Raw genomic sequence first — 19,131 nt, forward strand, 5'->3', positions numbered from 1 at the left:
GAGAGAGAGAGAGAGAGAGAGAGAGAGAGAGAGAGAGAGCTCCTGAGCCTAGACCCCAAACCCTCACTGGTGGACAAGTGCTCTATCGCTGAGCCACACCCCCAGCTCCTTATTGGAGGATTCTAGGCAGGCCCTCTGCGCTTACCACTGAGCTCTAGCGGAGCAAGGAGGATTCATGGAACTCCTTTTCGCAGGCCCTCTCTGTAGCTTGAGTTCCGGCGGGATTCTACTCTCCCAGCGTCCTCCTTCCCAGCTCTATTCCTCTGCTCCCTCCGTGCCACTCGCCTGGCCTGCCCTCTCTAGTTGCCTCCTGTTTGCTCAGCCCAGGGCCTATCCTCAGGAAGCTTAGCCTGATGCCCTCACCTTCCACATGAGCCTCAATCAATCCTAAACCTTCCAACTCACAGAGATGCCACAGGGTACCATGAATGCCGCTCATACACCTTATAACACTGCCAATTTACTTTTTGCTCTTCAATACCGTTTCATATCCTAATCCTACTTTAAGGTCCAAGATGCAGGCAGGGCAGCCTGCCTCCCGGAAGGTTTCCCAGAGAGTTGCTCCCTGGCTTCCTCCCAGGCCACAGTGTCACAGAGCCTGGGAAGCGAGTGGGGGTGGGGAGGTCAGGGTCCGGTGCTGGAACTCACAGGGTAAAGTTCTAATCAGCCACAGTGACACAAACTTGTAATCCTAGCACTCAAGGTGGCCAAGGCAGAAAAATTAGGAGTTCTAGGCCAGCCTTTGTTACTCAGAGTTCCAGTGAAGGTTTTATATAGTTAAAACCTATCTCAAAGCCCGGGCGGTGGTGGCGCATGCCTTTAATTCCAGCACTTGGGAGGCAGAGGCAGGTGGATTTCTGAGTTCCAGGTCAGCCTGGTCTACAGAGTGAGTTCCAGGACAGCCAGGGCTGCACAGAGAAACCCTGTCAGAAAAAAACAAAAAATAAAAAACAAAAAACAAAACAAAACAAACTATCTCAAAGAGAGCAGTGTGGGGTGAGCTTGCCAGACATGGTAGCACGGTAACACACTCCTTTAATCCAGTGTTCAGGAGGCCTAGATAGTTCTCTGTGAGTTCAAGACCAGCCTGGTCTACATAGTAAGCACAAGTCCAGCAAGGAGCTACACAGTGAGACCCTGGGGTATGGAGGACGTGTCAGGAAGATAGTCCAGTACGTAAATGGTTTCTGTGCAAACATGAGGACCTGAGGTTGGATCCCTAACACCCATGTAAAAGCAGCCTTGGTGGTGCAGATTTGTGATCTCAGTGACACTAGAGGAGTACAAACAGAAAGACTGACCAGACAGGCCAGCTCTAGGCTCAGTGAAAGTCCCTGTCTCACAAAGTAATTGGAGCTCGATAAAGACTCTGGTGTCTACATCTGGTCTCCACATGTGCACGCATGTGCACTTGTGTACTCGAGAACACACACACACACACACACACACTTAAGTAATTAAGATACTGACACTACAGCTGCCCCCATTGGCACATGGGTTCCCATCACAGGGTCCAGGCCCAGGTAAAAGGCATCCAGTGCTGGCAGGATCAGGGACCCTGGAGTTCTGGCAGCTACTGGTGGAGACAGGGACCGTGCAGAGGGGTCCAGTCCAGCCCTCCAGGCAATGGCATTCATCAGGCTTTTCACAGGAGCCGTGCTCAGGGCTGCAGCCTGCCCGACATACAGCTGCAGGAGGCAGAGGAGAGGCAGGAAGAACAAGACGTGAATGTTAGAGCAGGTTGGGATCCAAGGCCCTCAGTTCCCGAGAGGAGGTTAGTGGGGTGCAAGAAGGGACTAGGATCCACGCTTAAGTGGGAGAGCAGGACACACACAGGGACTCACGCGGGGCTTCGCACTCGTCTGGAAATGGCGTGCAGGGGCGCAGTCCTGGGCCACACCGCGAGAGGGCGGTGCGTGAGCGGCACAGGCGCGCGCAGGCGGCTCCGACGGCGGGCCGCTCGCAGCGCGCGCGGTATGAGAAGTGCAACTCCCATGTGCCTGTGCGCTGCACATCGCGGGCCCACGGGCCCCCAGCAGCCAGGCGTCTGCGGCCGGCCACACGTGCTAGCAGGTTCCAGGCGGGCCCTGCAGGGAGAATGTAGAGCACTGATTTTCAGGTCATCCCCACCCCTCCTTAGCAACCCTGCCCTCCCCTTAATGCACCTAGGTCCCTGCATGTCGTATCTAGTGTTAAGATAACAGGTTTCTCAGAAGTCAAATTACTCCTGTGTTAAAATAGAGACTTCTAACATCTTGTGACATCAATATCTAGGGGCAGGATCTCCAAAAGTGAAGTCATAGCGCCCCCTCAAGGTCTGCGTAGTGTCTCCACTCATGCCTGTAATCCCAGCAAAAGCCTCACAAAGAGCCCAGAGTTAAGTCAGATGGATGGCCTAACGCCTAGTACCAATGGAGGAGCCTTATCCAGAAAGCTAAAAAGGAACAACCAACCTTAAAGTGGTGGCTCATGCTCATAACGCCAGCACTCAGGAGGCTGAGGCAGGAGTACTATGAGTTCAAGGACAGCCTGGGCTACTCAGCAAGTGCAAGGCCTGTCGACATTATGGAACACTCTGTTTCAAGAAAAAAAAGACTTAAATTTTAGGTGTAGCAGAGTGGAAGGTAGATGGGGAGAGCCAGAAATTCAAGACCAGCTTCAGTTATATGGGTATTTCGAAGAGAATCTGGGCTACAGGAAATGAGACATTGTTTCAAATACAAAATCAGGCCAAGGAGATGGCTCAGCAGTAGAGAGTGTTCCAGGAATCCACCAAGGACTGGGAGCAAGGCTCAGTGATGGAGTCTAGCATAGCAGATGGGGAGTCCTTCTCCATTCCAACAGATAAGATACGATAAATGGATTTTGGAGCCCTTTGGCTGTCTCATTTTTGGATCAGAGATGCTCTACCTATGCCAGGACATGGGCTTTACACTGCTACCATTAGGACTGTAAATATATATATATATATTAAAGATTTATTTAGTTAATTTATGTGAGTATGCCATTTTCATGCACACCAGAAGAGGGAATTGGATCTCATTACAGATGGTTGTAAAACCACCATGTGGTTGCTGGGAATTGAACTCAAGAACTCTGGAAGAGCAGCCAGTGCTCTTAACCTCTGAGCCATCTCTCCAGCCCCCATTAGGACTTTTAAACTATACTTTTTTAATGTGTGTTTTACTTGCATGCTTGTAAGTAGCATAGAATAGAAATGCAAAGGGTCCTCTAGAACTAGAGTCATGAATGTGAGCCACCCCATGGGTGCAGAGAACTGAACCTGGTATACCACAAGAGCAACAAGCACTCCCTCAGGACTCTTCTACACCCAAATTGCCACAGATTTAGAGCCAGTAGCCCAGCACCACATCCCAGGCTACGATGGCATCACAATCCCTGCATGAATGCTCCACTTTAGAGGCAGCCCCATTATCTGTCCTGAATCCCACATGCCCAGACCTCCCCGTGAGACTGAAGACACTCACCTCCAGCATGCTCCCCCAGCTGCTCCCTCCAGGTTTCAATGATGAGGGAGAAGGTGCCCTGGTTGGACAGAGAAGGGAGAGAGCAAAGAGAGGAAGCCAGTGGTCAGGGAAGCTCAGTGAAGGCCAGAACACTACATGGAGTCTGGAAGCTGGTTCTGGGACTGAACGATGGAGCATTCCCAGTGGGAGCTGCCCAGGGAGCCTCATTCTGGATACCCCGTTGTGCCAGGTGTGTTTGCACATACTTGTACCAGCGCTAAGGAGGCCGAGGTAGGAGGGTTTCAAATATGAGGTCAGTTTGGGGTATCTAGCAAGACCCTGTCCAAAAGGACATACTAGGGTGTTCTCATCTACAAGTGAGGAAATTAAATATGGAAAAAGTTCCCAAGGATGTCTACATTTCAAATACGAGCCCTGATCCTTTTTGAGATCTGCAGGGTACAGGGTTGGGCACAAGGATTCAGTAAGTGACCTGATGTCCCAACCAGAATAACTAAGGCTGGAAAAATGAGAGATTAGGTGATCTCAAGAAAGCGCTTGGGAGGAGCCCCAGGTCCAAAGAGATCCAGAATAAAGACAAAGATCCCTAACCCAGCTTGGTAGTTGCACCATCTCCCCCCTCCCCCCATAATTCCAGCACTTGGGAGATGGGAGTGAGTGGAGGCAGGAGGATCAGGAATGCAAGACCAGATTCAGTTACATAGTGAACTCAGAGACAGCCAGGCTTGTCTCTAAAAATACAAAACAAAATACAAACGATAGCAACAAAACAGAATGAGAAGATGAGTCCCCGGGTAACAAGCACTTGCTGAAAACCCCTGCGTCCCACATGGTAAATAAAGGACAGAACTGAAATTGTCCACGTATCGCTGTAGCGTATACACACACACACACACACCATAACCAACCAAACAAAACCACAAAGAGATGAGAAGCCCAGTAGAGGATAGCTGAGGGGTCTGGGAATGTGGGTTTCTCGGGGAGGGGGCAGTTAAGGCACGGGATGGTGTCGGGAGCTGGGGAACAGAGAGAGGTGGAGGTTGGGCTCACCGGCCAGGCATCGCGGAAGGGCACACGTACGAGGCCATCGCCATCGGGCAGCGGCAGGGCAGCCGCTGGCTCTCCGGGGTGCTCGGTGTAGACCGGGCCGCTCGTGCTCAGTGCTGCGCCAAGGGCGCACAGGGACTCGGTGGCCTCCTGGGAGACTCCCGGCTTCAGACAGACCCTGAAGAAGAGGCGGCAAGGACCTCGGGCGTTGCAGGGGGAGCGTGGGGTTCCAGGGCCTGGGCCTGGCCCGAAAGAATGAATTTGTAGCTCGAAGACACCTGCTGGCAGTGCCTGGGACAGAGAGGGCAACAAGGTTAAGAGACCTCAGGGACAGTGCTCTTAACCTCTGAGCACTAACCTTTCGTGTCTGCCCCACGAAAGTCTCTAAGACCTCCAGGTCTCAGCCCGACCCCATCTGTTCCTTTCCTTTCTGTATCCCGCCGAATCTGACCTGAGGAAGGAGAAAAGCCAGGATCAGTGTCTGGGGAAGCGGAGACACCTGCAGAGAGCCCATTGCTTTTCGGGACCGGATGGGGAGGTAGTCTCAGAAGTCGCAGCTGCTGGATCCCGGAGCCTTATATCTGAAGGGATGCCCCGCCCCCTCAGGCCAGTCTCCTGGCTACCGATAGGGAAAGGGGTCGCAGAGAAAGGGACACAGTAACTCTATGTGGGCAACTTGGTGAGGTTCATCCTGAGTGTGATTGTATGAGCCAATCTGAAAGTGACAGGGGTTAATAAGCCTCTGTGCCTGAGTAGTACAGGTAAGGCCTACTGAAAGATGAACTGATTGGGGTGGTGGGGGGGCCTGTAATATGGCTCAACCTGTGTGGACAGTTAACACGGTTGCGAGGTTATGAAGAATGCTAAGATTCCGTGCGTACAGAAGTGGGAGAACGGAAATACAGGTGACTTTACTGTGGCCGTGCGCGTTCCTCTCTATCATGTACGTAGTTATGTGAGGTCCTGTCCACTTTGGAGGACCCTATGAACCCGTGAGTGCTGTGAATGCGTCTCCAGCGGGCTGTGTGGAAGGTTACAAGTAGGCGTGTGTTTCGGAGACCCACAGATGAGGCGGTGAGTGAATGAGAATCCTGGGTTCTTTGTGCGGACCTGTGTGTTTGTGGAAGGCCTCTCGTATGCATGCATGCGTGTTTCCCCTTCTTAAAACAAAGCTTCCCTCCGCGAAGCCAGCACAGCCACCAGACGCCAGGCTAGAAGCCTTGTCTCGGAAGGGCCTCCCAGCTGTATGTAAATGTCGCCATCTGCCGGGCGGTCGTGCCCCTCCCCCTTGGGCCGCAGCTGGGCCTCCCATTTGGGCTCAGGAAGGTGTGAGGGGCAAACGGGCAGGAAATTAGTCTTCAAGCACCAGGGGCCCAGATGAATGTAGCCGCCCATCCCACCCTCAGGGGGGCGGGATGTCGCAGGATCCAGGCAAGTTAAACAATTTAGGTGCAGGTGCCCAGGCTCTGGTCATAGTGTGTTGGTGTCAGACGCTGAGCAAGGCTGCTTAAACAGAGGAAACCCACTCCACACCCCCAGTAAATACTAAGCGAATACTCAGAGCTAATAATTTTAGGGAAAATACAAGTTGCCCCTATATTCACATTTGTCTTGTAGAGGGGAGGCAGCTATAGTCCCACTAAATGTTTAGTAGAAAAAGAGCCATGGGTGGGCATGACAGACCTGTAATCCCAGCACTGCAGAAGCAGGACAACCAGGGGAAAGGGGCCAGCCTGGACTACATAAAATCTTTCTCAAAAACATTACCACAAAACCCTACAACACCTGGTTTTGCTTCAACCACAAGGCAAGGTTACTTTCCAGAACTCTGAATTGCAAGTAAAGCAGACTTTAAGGGATTTCTGAAAGTCTTCTTAGCTGTTCAGGACTTTTGTTATACACAGAAACAGAGGCCATGCTAAGGCTGGGGCACAAGGAGGATCCTGAGGAAGAACACATTGTGAACAGCAAACGCAGAGGCCCTGGAATGACCATGCCTGCTCATCCAGCCATTCAGGTAGCTTTTCCTCTCATTCACTCTAGGCTCTGCTGTCACACACCTTCCCAAGAGGCCTTCTAGTTCATTCCATCCAGTCTAAAACAGCATCTTCCAGTTGGTGAGATGGCTTAGCCAAGGCACTTACTGCCAACCCTGTGGCCTGTTTTATCCCTTGGATCCACATGATGAGGAACTGGCCCCATCGCTGTTCTCTGACCGTATGTTCATGCCCACCCTACCCCCATACATATAAAAATGTAAAATAAATAAAACACCTCTAAGGCCCCAAACCACTGCTTCTCTCCTCAGTTCTCTCTCCTGTGCTAAAGACTGCACATTCCTCATGCTTGTTAGGTTAACACTCTGTGGCTGAGCTCCATTCCCAGCCCTTCTCTATTTTGAGACAATGTGGCCAGCCTGAAACTTTCCACCGTCCAGCCTGTTTCCCGAATAGTTAGAATTATATAGTCTGTCTGTTCCCCTTTTCTCTGCCTCCCCTTTTTATCTTTATCCCCCTACAACTGCCTGCCTTGCACCTCCCTGAGGGAGCAGTGGGACACTGCTTCCTAGCTGCCTTGTTCACTACTGTCCTGGGGAGTTAGCTGAGTCAGTTGGTGCCAGCAGGTACTTAAGCAACAAACTGCAATGTAACTGAAACTCACTCCCTGATACAAACACTAAGACCTTGTCCCAAGAGCTTGAGTGGTGGGACCTGGGAATTCTGATCCCACCGCTGGGTGTGAGGAGGGGACATGACTGTACACAAACGAAGCCACATAAAGAGCCCGGGAGCACAGGGTATTTGGGGTTAAATGCCTCAGGCCTCATCATATAAGCATTGTCTCAGGGCTTCTGCAACTATGCTCAATTCTCCCCTCCGGTGTGAGTGACAGGAGACGGGACTGAGGTAGCAGACTTAAGTCACATTTCAAATCTATTCTACAATAGTGTGGGGGCACACGGCTATAACCCCAGAGAGGCCGAGGCAGGAGGACCACTCAAGTCCAAAGCCAATTTGAGCTACATAGCAAGACCGCTTCAAACACGAGGCCCCACTCAGCTCTGAGGGACAGAATATGGTTCCCCCAACTCCAAATATCAAGTCCCCTCCATCCACAACTCATTCCATCCAGGATCCTCCTATCTCCTACACCAAGCTTTGGTCCACTGTTGCTTTTTTAATCCCAGCACTGGAGGGAGGGAGGGCAGGCAGTTCTCTGTGAGTTGGAATCCAACCTGGTCTATACAAAGAATTCCAGGCAGCAAGTTATACAGTGAAACCCTGCCCTGGAAGGAAAAAAAAAGGGAGGGAAGTCCTCAAAATATGTTGAGAGTACCCCTCTGTGTTGCCTAGTACTCTAGGCTGGGAGTTTTGGTATTAGTTATAACTCTCTGTATAGTGTCTTGCTACATAATCAGTTTTGCTTCAAACTTGTCAGTTCTCCTGTCTTTTTTTTAAAAGATTTATTTATTTTATGTGTATGAGTACACTGTAGCTGTACAGATGGCCGTGAACCATCATATTCGTGGCTGCTGGGAATTGAACTCAGGACCTCTGCCAGCCCCACCCACTCGGGCCCCACCGGCTGGGGCTCACTCAGGTGTAATTCACTGTAGCTGTCTTCAGACCCACCAGAACAGGGCGTCAGATCTTATTACCAGTGGTTGTGAGCCACCATGCGGCTGCAGGGACCGAACTCAGGACCTTCAGAAGAGCAGTCAGTGCTTTTACCCGCTGAGCCATCTCGCCAGCCCTCGCGTGCGCGTCTTAAATGCTGAAATTACAGCCCTGTGGCACACCAACCCTTCCCTCCATGGTACCACCAAAGGCATTTTAAACAGTCTAGAATGCAGTCTTATCTGGCCCATGGCTTCAAATTGCCTGAAAGCATTATTTTGTTTTAGGAAGGCTAATACTAGGTGCTGGCTGGAGCAGAGAGGCTTGGGTAAGGGACAAAACAGATAGCTACTTCATCCTACTTCAGACAGGAAGAAACTAGGACCTTAAGTCTTTTTTTGGGGGGGGGGAGGGGAATGCAGTTTCTGAGTAGCCCTGGCTGTCCTGGAACTCACTCTGTAGACCAGGATGGCCTCAAACTCAGAAATCCACCTGCCTTTGCCTCCCAAGTGCTGGGATTAAAGGCATGCACCACCACTATCTGGCTAAGACCTTAAGTCTTAAGTACCTTGCCGAACTGTGGCTACCACACACACACACACACACACACACACACACACACTCACACACGAGCCTATCAATTTTGTAAGAACTACCTTGGGTGGGCCTGAAAGACGGCTCAGCAGTTAAGAGCACTGGCTGCACTTGCAGAGGACCTAGGTTCCCAGCACCCATACAGCAGCTCCCTCACACTGGGGAATTCAGTGCCCTCTTCTGGCCCTCATGAGTTCTATCATAAGCACAAAGCACCTATATACATACTATAAAAGAAAACGGACTATCACTGGGACTGGGGAGATGGCTCAGGTCCAGAGCACTGACTGCTGTTCCAGAAGACCTGGGTTCAATTCCCAGCACCCACATGGTGGCTCACAACTGTAACTCCAGGTCTAGGGGATCCAACACCTTCACAGAGAAGTACATACAGGCAAAACACTAATAAATAAAAATAAATTAATAAAAAACCTATTAGTTTATAGACCTCAGAGAGGCTAAGTAACAGCCAGTAAGAAACGAGACCTTGGATTTGAACCCACAACTGAAACTCATGCTTAAATGCCACAAAGCTATGCTTTCAAAGCAGAAGCTAGCAGGCATGTGTGACTGTTAAATTTAAGAGGCTGGGGACACAGCTTGGTAGGCAGAGGGTGCTTCTTAGCATGAAGACTGGTCCTCAGCACTACGCAGCTGGGTATGGTGGGACACGCCTGTAATCTCGGCAATCAGGAGGTGGTTAAGATCAGAAGTTCAGCCAGGCAGTGGTGGCGCATGCCTTTAATTCCAGCACTTGGGAGGCAGAGGCAGACAGATTTCTGAGTTCAAGGCCAGCCTGGTCTACGAAGTGAGTTCCAGGACAGCCAGGGCTACACAGAGAAACCCTGTCTCGAAAATACAAAAAAAAAAAAAAAAAAGATCAGAAGTTCAAGGTCATCCTTTGCTACATTGTTACTCCAAAACCAGCATGGGCTACATACCAACAAACCCATCTACACCAGAAACCAGAACGAAGGCTCGGGACGTAGGTAAAAAGGCCTCGGTAGTGACTGGAGTTCTGTCCCCAGGACCCACACAGTAGAGGAACAGACTCCCAAGTTGTTGTCTTCTGACTTCTACCCCGCCCCCCCCCACACACACACACTTACAGGGTGAAAAAGATCCAGATTAGGACAGGGCTCACTGGTACACTGCCTACTTGGCATGTTCCAGGCTGTACGTTCCATCTCTAATTCCACAAAGATAAAAAATAAAACTAGAGGAATCCGATGGTCTTCTTGTTTTTAAGTCTTGATTTCTAGCAGAAACGGTGGCACAAGCCTCCAGTCCCAGCTACTTAGGACGAACACTTAAGACTAGGAATTCCAGGCTAGCCTGAGCTAGATCCAGTCTCCAAAAGAAGAAAAAAAAATACTGGGACATAGTAGTAAATACCTTTAATCCCAGCATTTAGAAGGCAGAGGCAGGCGGATCTCTTGAGATCAAGGCTAGCTAGCTCTATGCAGTGAGACCATGTCTCTAAAAAGAAGCAGCAATCCAGATTCCTGGCTTCCATGAGGTGTGGATGACCAAACAGCTCCAGAACCACATCCCAAGGAGCCACACACATCAACTAGGCTGACAGCCCGTGAGGCGGCCCCAGAGGCCGTACTTCTCTTTATTTCCACAGCACACAAGGAGTCCAGAGCCAGAGAGAGAGAGAGAAAGAGAGAGAGAGAGAGAGAGGCTTTTCTTTGCAGCTCATAGAGTATATGGGAAGACATGTGCAGCAGAAACCCCGGTTTTCAGTTTCAGGCTGGCAGGAGCCCCACTCCAACGAGGCACTCACGGTACCCAGCCCAGTGGTGGTGCTCAGTCACTGTGAATGAAGACCAAGTCCAAGACCTGACCCCAGCGCCCCATCTGGACTCTGGACACAGGCATTGTGGCATCTGGGACTTGCTTTATTGGACACATAGCTGTCCAAACTTTGCTCTGTGAGGGCTGGGGCCCAAGGCCCAGGCACCAAGTCTCTGAGGAAGCCTAGTAGTCAGGGCTACTTGGACCGAGGCCACAGACGGCTGGTGAGTGAGCCAAAGAAGAAGCCCTGCTTGTTGGACTTGGAGAGCTCGGCCAGGCGCTGCTGCTCCTCCTGGGGTCGAGGGACAGAAAAAGACAAGGGTCAACTCAGGAGCCTGCCTGCCATTGCACTCAGTAATGCCCAGTATAGAACCCGTTCCACACATTAGATCCAGAGCCTACAAAGAGCAACTCTGAGCCCCAGGGGTACAGGACTAACATGCATGAGATACTCTTATCTCTAGCTTACTCAGAAACAATTAAAGCCAAATGCTGCCAACCAATACGATCAGGGGAGTGAGGCAACACCTGGAAATGCAGCATTTACAAGACTGGGGCAGGACGATTGAGAGTTTAAGGCCAGTCTGACCTATATGAGATATTGTCTCAAAAAGAAAACCAACAAAACACTCATTCCCCAGGACCTGAAGCCAAGCATCCACAGATCCCTGTACACAAGCTCTAACCGCACAGTCTACCACGAAAGGTGAGAACTTATCTTTTTTTCTTTTTTTTTCCTTTTTTTTTTTTTTTTTTTGGTTTTTCGTGACGATATTTCTCTGTGTGGCCCTGGCTGTCCTAGAACTCACTCTGTAGACCAGGCTGTCCTCGAACTCAGAACTCCGCCTGCCTCTGCCTCCCAAGTGCTGGGATTAAAGGTGCGCACCACCCCCGCCTGGCTATGAGGACTTACCTAGTGCTGACTATTTTCTGCCTCCTGCTTCTAGCCCATGCTGTAAACCCCAGAACAGCCCTGCAAAGCAGGCTCTGTGAGAGCTCCACAGGAGAGGGCAAGGCCAAGAAGACAGTGCTCAAGTCCAGGGCACCCACCTCTTTTGGGAGCCTCAAAAGTGCCCAGTAGGGACTAGAGCCTAACCTGCTCAAGCCGGCTCTGCCGCTGTTTGAATGCCTCCAGTGGGTCATCCTCTAGAGCATAGTGCTCCAGCACAGTCCGGACGTCCTCCACTTGGTTCAGTGCAATGGCTGTAGGCACAACAGGCAAGGGGGGGATACTAGTTAGTCAGGCCTCAGTATGACCCAGGTGAGGGTCAGCATACCCTGGAATGCTGTCAGTGCTGAGAGGGTTCTTCCAAACATGCCCAAATAGCCCCTAAGAGAAAGGCCTGGATATTCCAGAAAGTTCCAGAAGGCTCCAGGATACTTATAAGTCTCTTCCACCCTGATTGCTCAGTTTTGCACTGACAAGCCAAAATCAAGTGTGTGCCATTGTTTTCAGGGTCAGGAGCTCTGGACCAGACACTAGGGTAAGTCTCACTCTTGAGGAAGGCAGACAGGTCCAGCAAGACTCGGTCATCTGAGTTGCCATCCCAGGGCCGCAAGGCAACGCCGTTGAAGGGCTGTAGGCGGAAAGCTTCCTTCTTGCAGTCCACGACTACTACTCGGGCTGGGTCCCGATTCAGACATGAGATGTCCTGGAAGTGAGTGTGATGGATCAGGGCGTCAGCTCCCCACCCTGCTGACCACAGAGGGGACAGACAGACAGCATCATACTTTTGAGGACATGGCTTACAAAGTCTCCCAAATACAGGTTATGGAGGTTAACCTCAGGATTTTGGGAAACTGGGGAGCTGGTCACATGGACACCTAAGCCAGTCTCTGGAGAGAACATGGGCTCTGTCTGGTGGGGTCAATTCATACCCCAAGTCTGCAACAGGCTACAACTAGACTTAGTATAAGCCAGGAATTACAGTCAGGCCCTTGTCAAAGCCTGAGTTTATATCATACAGTGGTACAAACCCCTGAGTCACCAAGACATAAGGGAGAACCTAACAAACACATGTCTAGTAGGGGCCTGGTCAACATGCCTAGATGTTTGGCTAGCCAAAGGAACAGGTTCTATGACAGTCCTTAGCACAGCCTCATGGAAGCAAAGCCTGGGCCCCCAACCCCTACACAAGGCAAGCACTGACATCAGAAGGAACAAGGCCTTTTCTCTCAACAGTAGAAGCACCCCCAAATCTATCCCAGAGGCCCACCGTGATCCCCACATGGCACCTTCACATGATGTCCCTCCATATATCTGGTGGCATCCCGGAACAGACGGTAAGAGATGAAGCCGTGGGGGTCCACACTATCAATGAGTGGAAATGCAGTCTGCAAGGATGGAGAGAAGGTGAGGCGAGGCTGGGTCCAGCCCTGGCATCTGTCTCACCCACCTGGGTCATTTCTGCCTCAGAGCCTCACCATGCCAGTCTCTGATGTGAAGATGACTATTTCATACAGCGGGGCAAGCTGCTGGAACAAGGTCTCTATGCCTGGACGCTTCTTAAACCTCCAGCCGGTGGCCAGCTGCAGGGGCAGGGGAGCGTTTAGACCAGAAAGCCCAAAGGGTCAACACACTGCCTGAGGGTCCCAGAGGCAGGCATCTGTCTACTCCTGGGGGGTTGAGGAGTGTATGGCTTGGCCTCACTCATGTGGCACGTTTGTCAACCTGAAGTAGGCACCAAAGGACACACGGCAGTGGGGTTGACCCAGCCCCCCAGAGGATCCCAACACACTGCCTTCTGCAGGACACACCGACCACTCTGGATGCAGAAGGACCCCGGTGAGCTCCAGGACCAGTGTATAAGGTGGCTGGTAGTAGGGCTCCCGCAGAGGATCTGGAAGAAGGCAGGGACTGGTGGGCTCGATGATCATCTGCGGGAAAGAATGGGCTGCTCATTCAGATACAGGGTTGGGCATAGGGGATGAGGACTGAGCCCAGCACCTCTACCCCCTCCCCACTCACCTGTCTGTAATCTTTGAAGTATTTGTATGTCCGGCGCAACTGCTGAACCAGAATTGGATCTAAAACGCCAGGCACAAAGGGATTCCAAAGTAAGCCACTGTCCCACCTCCAGAACAGATGAGCTTATACTTATTGTTTCTTTACTTGAAGAACAAACAGATCTCTTAAGGAAAAGTGAGAGAAAACATTCCCAAGAGTGGGAAGGTTGTTAAGGGAAGAATACTTATTTGGTTGTTTTGGGTTTTATTTTTGCTTGGTTTGGTTTCTCAAAACAAGGTTTCTCTGTGTAGCCCTGGAACCCATGTCAAGAGGATGACAAACACCTGATTCTGTGGCTCCAAGGGATCCAAAGCTCTTATCTAGACTTTGAGGGCACCTGCATTCATGGGTTGGCACATACACAACTCGTTTTAAAATGAAACAATGGTGAGGACACAGAGAGCCCTTGCCTTTCACGAATCCTCTGACTCCAGTAGCCATTATCCTAATAAAAACCATCAGTGTTAAGAGCCAAGGGTGAAAACTCTGGGCTAAATGAACAATGGAAACATTTCAGTGTGTCATTCTTTGTTTTGTTTTTTGAGACAGGTTTTCTCTGTGTAGCCCTGGCCGTCCTGGAACTCACTCTGTAGACCAGGCTGGCCTCGAACTCAGAAATCCGCCTGCCTCTGCCTCCCAAGTGCTAGGACTGAAGGTGTTCGCCACCACGGCCCAGTGGCTAAGAGCACTGACTGCTCTTCCAGAGGTCCTGAGTTCAAATCCCAGCAACCACATGGTGGCTCACAACCATCTGTAATGAGATCTAATGCCCTCTTCTGGTGGTCTGAAGACAGCTACAGTGTACTTACATATAATAATAAATAAATCTTTAAAAAAAAAAAAGTCACAATGTTGAAGCCAGTTTAAACTAGTAGACACACTTTAACCTTCCATGTCTATGTGCCCAATTTAGGTAATCTGTTTAAACCAGTGGGGAGCAAGGCATGGTGGTGCAGGCCTTTAATCCCAGCAATTGGAAGAAGAGACAAGTGGATCTCTGTGGGTTTCGGATTAGCCCAGTCTATACAGTGAGTTCTAGGACAGCCAGGGCTACATAGAGAGACCTTGTCTCAAAAACAAATAAATAAGAATAAAGAGATAAAACAAGCCAGGCAATGGTGATGCACATCTTTAATCCCAGCACTTGGGAGACAGGGGCAGGTGGATTTCTGAGTTCAAGGCCAGCCTGGTCTACAGAGTGAGTTCCAGGACAGCCAGGGCTACACAGAGAAACCCTGTCTCGAAAAACCAAAATAAATAAATAAATAAATAAATAAAAAGTCAAGGAGGTTGACCTCTGTCCAGTTAAAAGAGCAGACTCACTCATCTGCCTGGTGTAAACAAAGCAATCAGTGCTTGTACATGCTATCTGCACACTTCCCACACAAACAGGAGCCTTTCTGACCCACCAACTTCACTTTCTCTAAGAAAGGGTCAGGTAAAAACCACAACTACTCCACTATCTTATTTATTGGAAGTTCCTTAACAAACTCTGGTAGTCTGGGTGTGTGGAGAAGCAGGGGCAGAGGCACAGACACAGAGAGACATTGTTTTGGAAATGAGGCGTGGGTTGGAGTAGACTTAGGGATTTAAAAAAAAAAGGGTGTTATAAAAGAGTGGGGTCAGGGGCTGCAGATGCCTAGATCTGAGGCACAGAAAGCCCTGTGTCTGGGATGGACTGCTGACGCTCCCTGCCCCCATCTGTTCCTGACCATCTGCTCCAGGGTGGAGGGGCAGGGAGAGAGAGCTAGGGCTTTTGTCACGTCTGTCCCCTGAGCCATCTAACTGTTGCACCTCCACAGGGATGGAGGAGGGGTTGGTGTACAGGACATGGCAACGGCACTCTAGAGAGGCGGGAACCCCAGCTCTGCGCTCAATCACTCACCACTGTCGAATTCATCAGGAATCTGGGAGAGAAAAAGGAAAGGTTTGAAAGGGCAGAGGCAGGCCCCCAGCACACCCACTCTGGGAGTTCCAGGCTGAGTAAGCAAAGGTCCCAGGGAAGAAGGGAGAGGCTCACCCCAGACTACAGAAGAGCCTGACCCAACGGAAAGCAACCTGCCCGCACCCTTACAGAACAGACTCCTGGCACCTCTGCCTCTCATTCTCCTCACCTTGGTGCCATTTTCATCCACAGGGTTGTTTCCTGCAGGGGAGGGAGACAGAGACAAATGAAGGAGACTGGAGCCTAGTCTGCTGGGTCTGGAGGGGGGAGGAAAATGAGGGGTGTAGACTCCCCACTCAAAGGGAACACTGCTATAGGCATAGCTCCCGGATAAAGGGAGGAAGAAGTTGCGGGCCAGGATTCCAAGCGGGCTAAGGCTGAGGACACACAAGGGGAAGGTTAGTCTTTTGCTGCTCAGATGGACACATAGCTTCAGGCACTGTGATAGGTTATTTCTCCACCAATATACACCTCAGTTCCTTGTCCTGGGTCCAAGACCAAGCACTCTGGCCTAGTCCTACTCTTCCCACCGTTCCCTTAGTTCCTGAATTCAGGTACAGGGAACAACTAGAGAATAGAACTTTTAAGTACAAGGGGTGGAAGGGGACTTCTTGAATTTCAAGGTGAGTATCCTGGTTGATGGAGGAGCCAGGGAATGAACTCAGTATGAGGAAAGAAAGGGGAGTTTCACAGTAGAGATCTGGGGGCCAACAATTGAGGGTTACGTCTCTTACCAAAAATATAGACGATGCTGACAGTCCCACCAGCCCCAAGCAAACCAGCAATCCAGAGTGCAATTTTTTTGGCATAGCTGGGACCCTCTGAGCCTGGCTGATGCTGTGGCCCTTGGGCCTTGGAGCCCCCACGGTTGGCGATCTCAGTAACCTGAGTGAAAGGGGAAGAAGGAGAGGTCATAGAGAGAAAAATAACAGAATACTCTGACACTAAATTTGTCCAAGTAGACTCAAGTTCAAGAACCAGGAAGTGGACATCCAGAACAGAAAACTGTGTCCCTGGAGGGGTAAGTTCAGAGGTCAATCCCCTCAGAGGGTCAAAACTAAACTGTCTAGAGAATCACAGGGGTTCAAGAGCGGAAAGGACGGATTGCTCAAGGTCTTGGAAGCAATAAGACTGCAGGGTCTGGAGCCAGGAAGAGTAGGGCAAGGAGAATAAGGGATGAGTGTGTATGTACGTGTTAGCATGCGGATGTCAAAACTAAGGGGACAAAGGGCACCCAAGGGACAGGACGAACAGTTAAGATATTCGGACACCCAGAGCCCAAGATAGAGGGGTTTTGAAAGGGAAGGAAGCAGGGCCGAGGAGAGGCAACCTCCTGTCTGGGAGTTTGGGAACACAAAGTCCTGGACTTGGAGGTCAGAATGGCTAGGTCGAAACGGACGGCAGGCTGGATCCTCCCTGTTTCTCTCGCTCACCGACGTGGTTGAAATGTCACTGGGACAGAACCTGGGTCTCCAGCGCCCTGGGCCCCTCCCCCGTCAAGTATCACCTGAATGGTCACTGATATCAGAACAGGTGACCTCTCCCGGCACCCACGTGGTTGAGACGTGGGCTCCCTGGGATGCACTTGGTACCTCCATAATCCAGCCCTGGGGGATCAACTATGGTCCACACAGGAAGCATGGAAACATCGAAAACGCGGGCTCCATCCCATTCAGCACCCTGAGGTGCGGTATTCCAGACTCGCCGGGCTGCGGCCACACGCCCAAAACTTCAGAAAGGAGCCCCATATCGGGGCGCGGTTCCCGGCGCCGCTCACCTGCTCTGGAGTGCGGGGAGGTGGAGGCGCCAGCCGCGTGCACAGTCCCCGCGCGCCTACCCGGAGCCCGCTCCGCAAGCGCGAGAAGAGAGCCGCCGAGGCCGCCATCTTGCGCTGACGCCACGCGGCCCCGCCCACTCACTCCCTCTCTCCCGCCCAGGCAAGGACTGCAACCAATGGGATCGCCGAGGTGGTGCGTGTGGACAGGAACCCGAGAGGGACAAAAAGGGGTGGGCGGAGTACCTTGGGTGCGCTCCTTATCGGTTTTTCTTCTGGCTGTCCCCGAGCGCGAAATTGGAATGCTGTCATCTGGCACCACGCCCCCCTAAGGACCGCCACCTTTCAGTTGCTCCGACTTTGGCATTCACCTCCCATCGTCAGAGATGGACAGAGGCCCAAAAAGTGAGCTGAACCGGCCGCCCTCAGTTTTTCTCACGTGGACCAGGAGGCTGAACCAAGTCTACTTTCGCGTCCCCAGATCTCTTTTTAACCCCCCTTCCGCAATGAGTTTCTAGAAAGGACTGGAGTATCATTCCTTTGCCCGACCACTCATCTGGATTCAACCAAAGGAACATTCCGTGCTGACTGGTTGAGGCTTGAGAGTGATTAAGAAAGCAGTGAATTTGGGGTGCAGGAAGCCACCATGAGCCTTCCCCAAGTTGTTTTCTATCTATCTGTCTGCCTGCCTGCCTGCCTGTCTGTCTGTCTACCTACTCATTTATTCACACGTTCATTCATTCATTTTAAATGTATGAGTGCACTATCTGCGTGTACAACTGCATGCCAGAAGAGGGGATCATATCTCTTTATAGATTGAACTCAGGCCCTCTAGAAGAGCAGCCAGTACTCTCAACCAGCCATCTCACCAGCCCACACAAGTTGCTTTCAATGGGAAAAAAGTCAGCTTTTTACATTTAAACTTTAAAAATCCAAAGTACTAAGATAGTAAAAATACAAAAGAAAGACACACAGAATTCAGAAATGTTATTTCTGGAGTGGAATGAAATGGATTGGGGTGATACTTAAGTGTGCGCGCACCCTCATGCCACAGACCGTGGTCAAAAGACAACTTGTGGTCAAAAGACAACTTTCGAGGAGTCAGTTCTCAGCTTCCACCCTATGGGTCCAGGGAATCAAAGTTGAGTCATTTGAATCAGGCTGTTTCCCTCACACTTAACTTGGGTGAAAATGCCCCAAACTAGTGGTCAAAACACTGCCTTAATATGGTGAGTCTTGTTGGCCTTTTATTACTATAACTGCATGGAGGTAACTAACATAGGTCTTCATGAAATATAAAATATATCTTAATTTTTTTAAAAATTAGTTTTATCTTACATACAGGGTCTATGTAGCCTTGGCTGTCCTATAGACTATATAGACCAGAACTCATAGAGATCCACCTGCCTCTAACTCCCCTAAGTGCTGGGATTAAAGGTGTGTACCACCTGCCTGGTTGAGTGGTCAGGAGTCAAATATCTCCTTCCATTATAGGTCTCCTTCCATTATAGGAGTCCAGGAGAATTGAACTCAGGGTATGACGTTTGGTGGCAGTGCCTTTACCCATAGGCCAATCTCACTAGCTGATGTTTTTGGAGACAGGGTCTCATGCAGCTCAGGCTGATCTAGGTGGCTGAAGGCCTTGAACTCCTGATCCTCCTGCTTCTATCTTCCAAGTGCTGGCATGAGAGGCACATGCTACTTTACCTTGATCAATGGTGTGTCTTTAATACATAAAGTATTTTATGTTTCCATCTGGGCCTATCAAATATGGAAAGGAGCAAGGTACAAAGCCTAAAATTGTTAGGAGGATCATTCCTGACCCTAAGTTCTGAGACTTACAGAAGCAATCCTGTGGT

At 50.6% G+C, this 19,131-nt stretch overlaps 2 protein-coding genes across 4 annotated transcripts in view; both read right to left on the minus strand.

The window, feature by feature from the left end:
- Positions 1-5,734, minus strand: part of Dll3 (delta like canonical Notch ligand 3) — a 10,006-nt gene extending 4,272 nt beyond the window's left edge. Inside the window, exons 1-5 of the mRNA XM_031385890.1 lie at positions 4,987-5,734; positions 4,539-4,826; positions 3,489-3,546; positions 1,845-2,087; positions 1,471-1,688 (exon numbers count right to left, since the gene is read on the minus strand). Coding sequence (XP_031241750.1) covers positions 1,471-1,688; positions 1,845-2,087; positions 3,489-3,546; positions 4,539-4,826; positions 4,987-5,049 — 870 coding nt within the window. The 5' untranslated portion in view covers positions 5,050-5,734. The remainder of the gene's footprint in view (positions 1-1,470; positions 1,689-1,844; positions 2,088-3,488; positions 3,547-4,538; positions 4,827-4,986) is intronic.
- Positions 5,735-10,320: 4,586 nt separating this feature from the next.
- Positions 10,321-17,428, minus strand: Timm50 (translocase of inner mitochondrial membrane 50). Of its 3 annotated transcripts, none has more exons than XM_031385892.1 (11): positions 17,276-17,428; positions 16,233-16,383; positions 15,668-15,699; positions 15,439-15,460; positions 13,515-13,573; positions 13,304-13,423; positions 12,971-13,075; positions 12,763-12,880; positions 12,042-12,239; positions 11,643-11,749; positions 10,321-10,838 (listed from the first exon to the last, which is right to left on the minus strand). In XM_031385892.1, the coding sequence occupies exons 1-11, from the start codon at positions 17,381-17,383 to the stop codon at positions 10,743-10,745; spliced, it is 1,116 nt and encodes a 371-aa protein (XP_031241752.1). In that variant the 5' UTR covers positions 17,384-17,428; the 3' UTR covers positions 10,321-10,742. The 3 variants fall into 3 exon arrangements, with proteins under 3 accessions (XP_031241752.1, XP_031241753.1, XP_031241754.1); XM_031385893.1 differs by having other exon boundaries at positions 12,042-12,198; positions 12,782-12,880; positions 17,276-17,427; XM_031385894.1 differs by lacking the exon at positions 17,276-17,428 and adding an exon at positions 17,091-17,269.
- Between the last annotated feature and the right edge of the window lie 1,703 nt (positions 17,429-19,131).

Source organism: Mastomys coucha, unplaced genomic scaffold (assembly GCF_008632895.1).
Source record: "Mastomys coucha isolate ucsf_1 unplaced genomic scaffold, UCSF_Mcou_1 pScaffold21, whole genome shotgun sequence".
Classification (NCBI taxonomy): Eukaryota; Metazoa; Chordata; class Mammalia; order Rodentia; family Muridae; genus Mastomys; species Mastomys coucha.

Excerpts from the sequence above, each read along its gene's own strand:
- Timm50 (XM_031385892.1), bottom strand. The coding sequence starts at position 17,383 with ATGGCGGCCTCGGCGGCTCTCTTCTCGCGCTTGCGGAGCGGGCTCCGG. Across the intron at positions 15,700-16,232 it reads CAGCATCGTCTATATTTTTG|GAAACAACCCTGTGGATGAA; the intron begins GTAAGAGACGTA and ends CCTCCCCTGCAG. Across the intron at positions 11,750-12,041 it reads CCTGTCTGCCTTCCTCAAGA|CCATTGCACTGAACCAAGTG; the intron begins GTGAGACTTACC and ends TTGTGCCTACAG.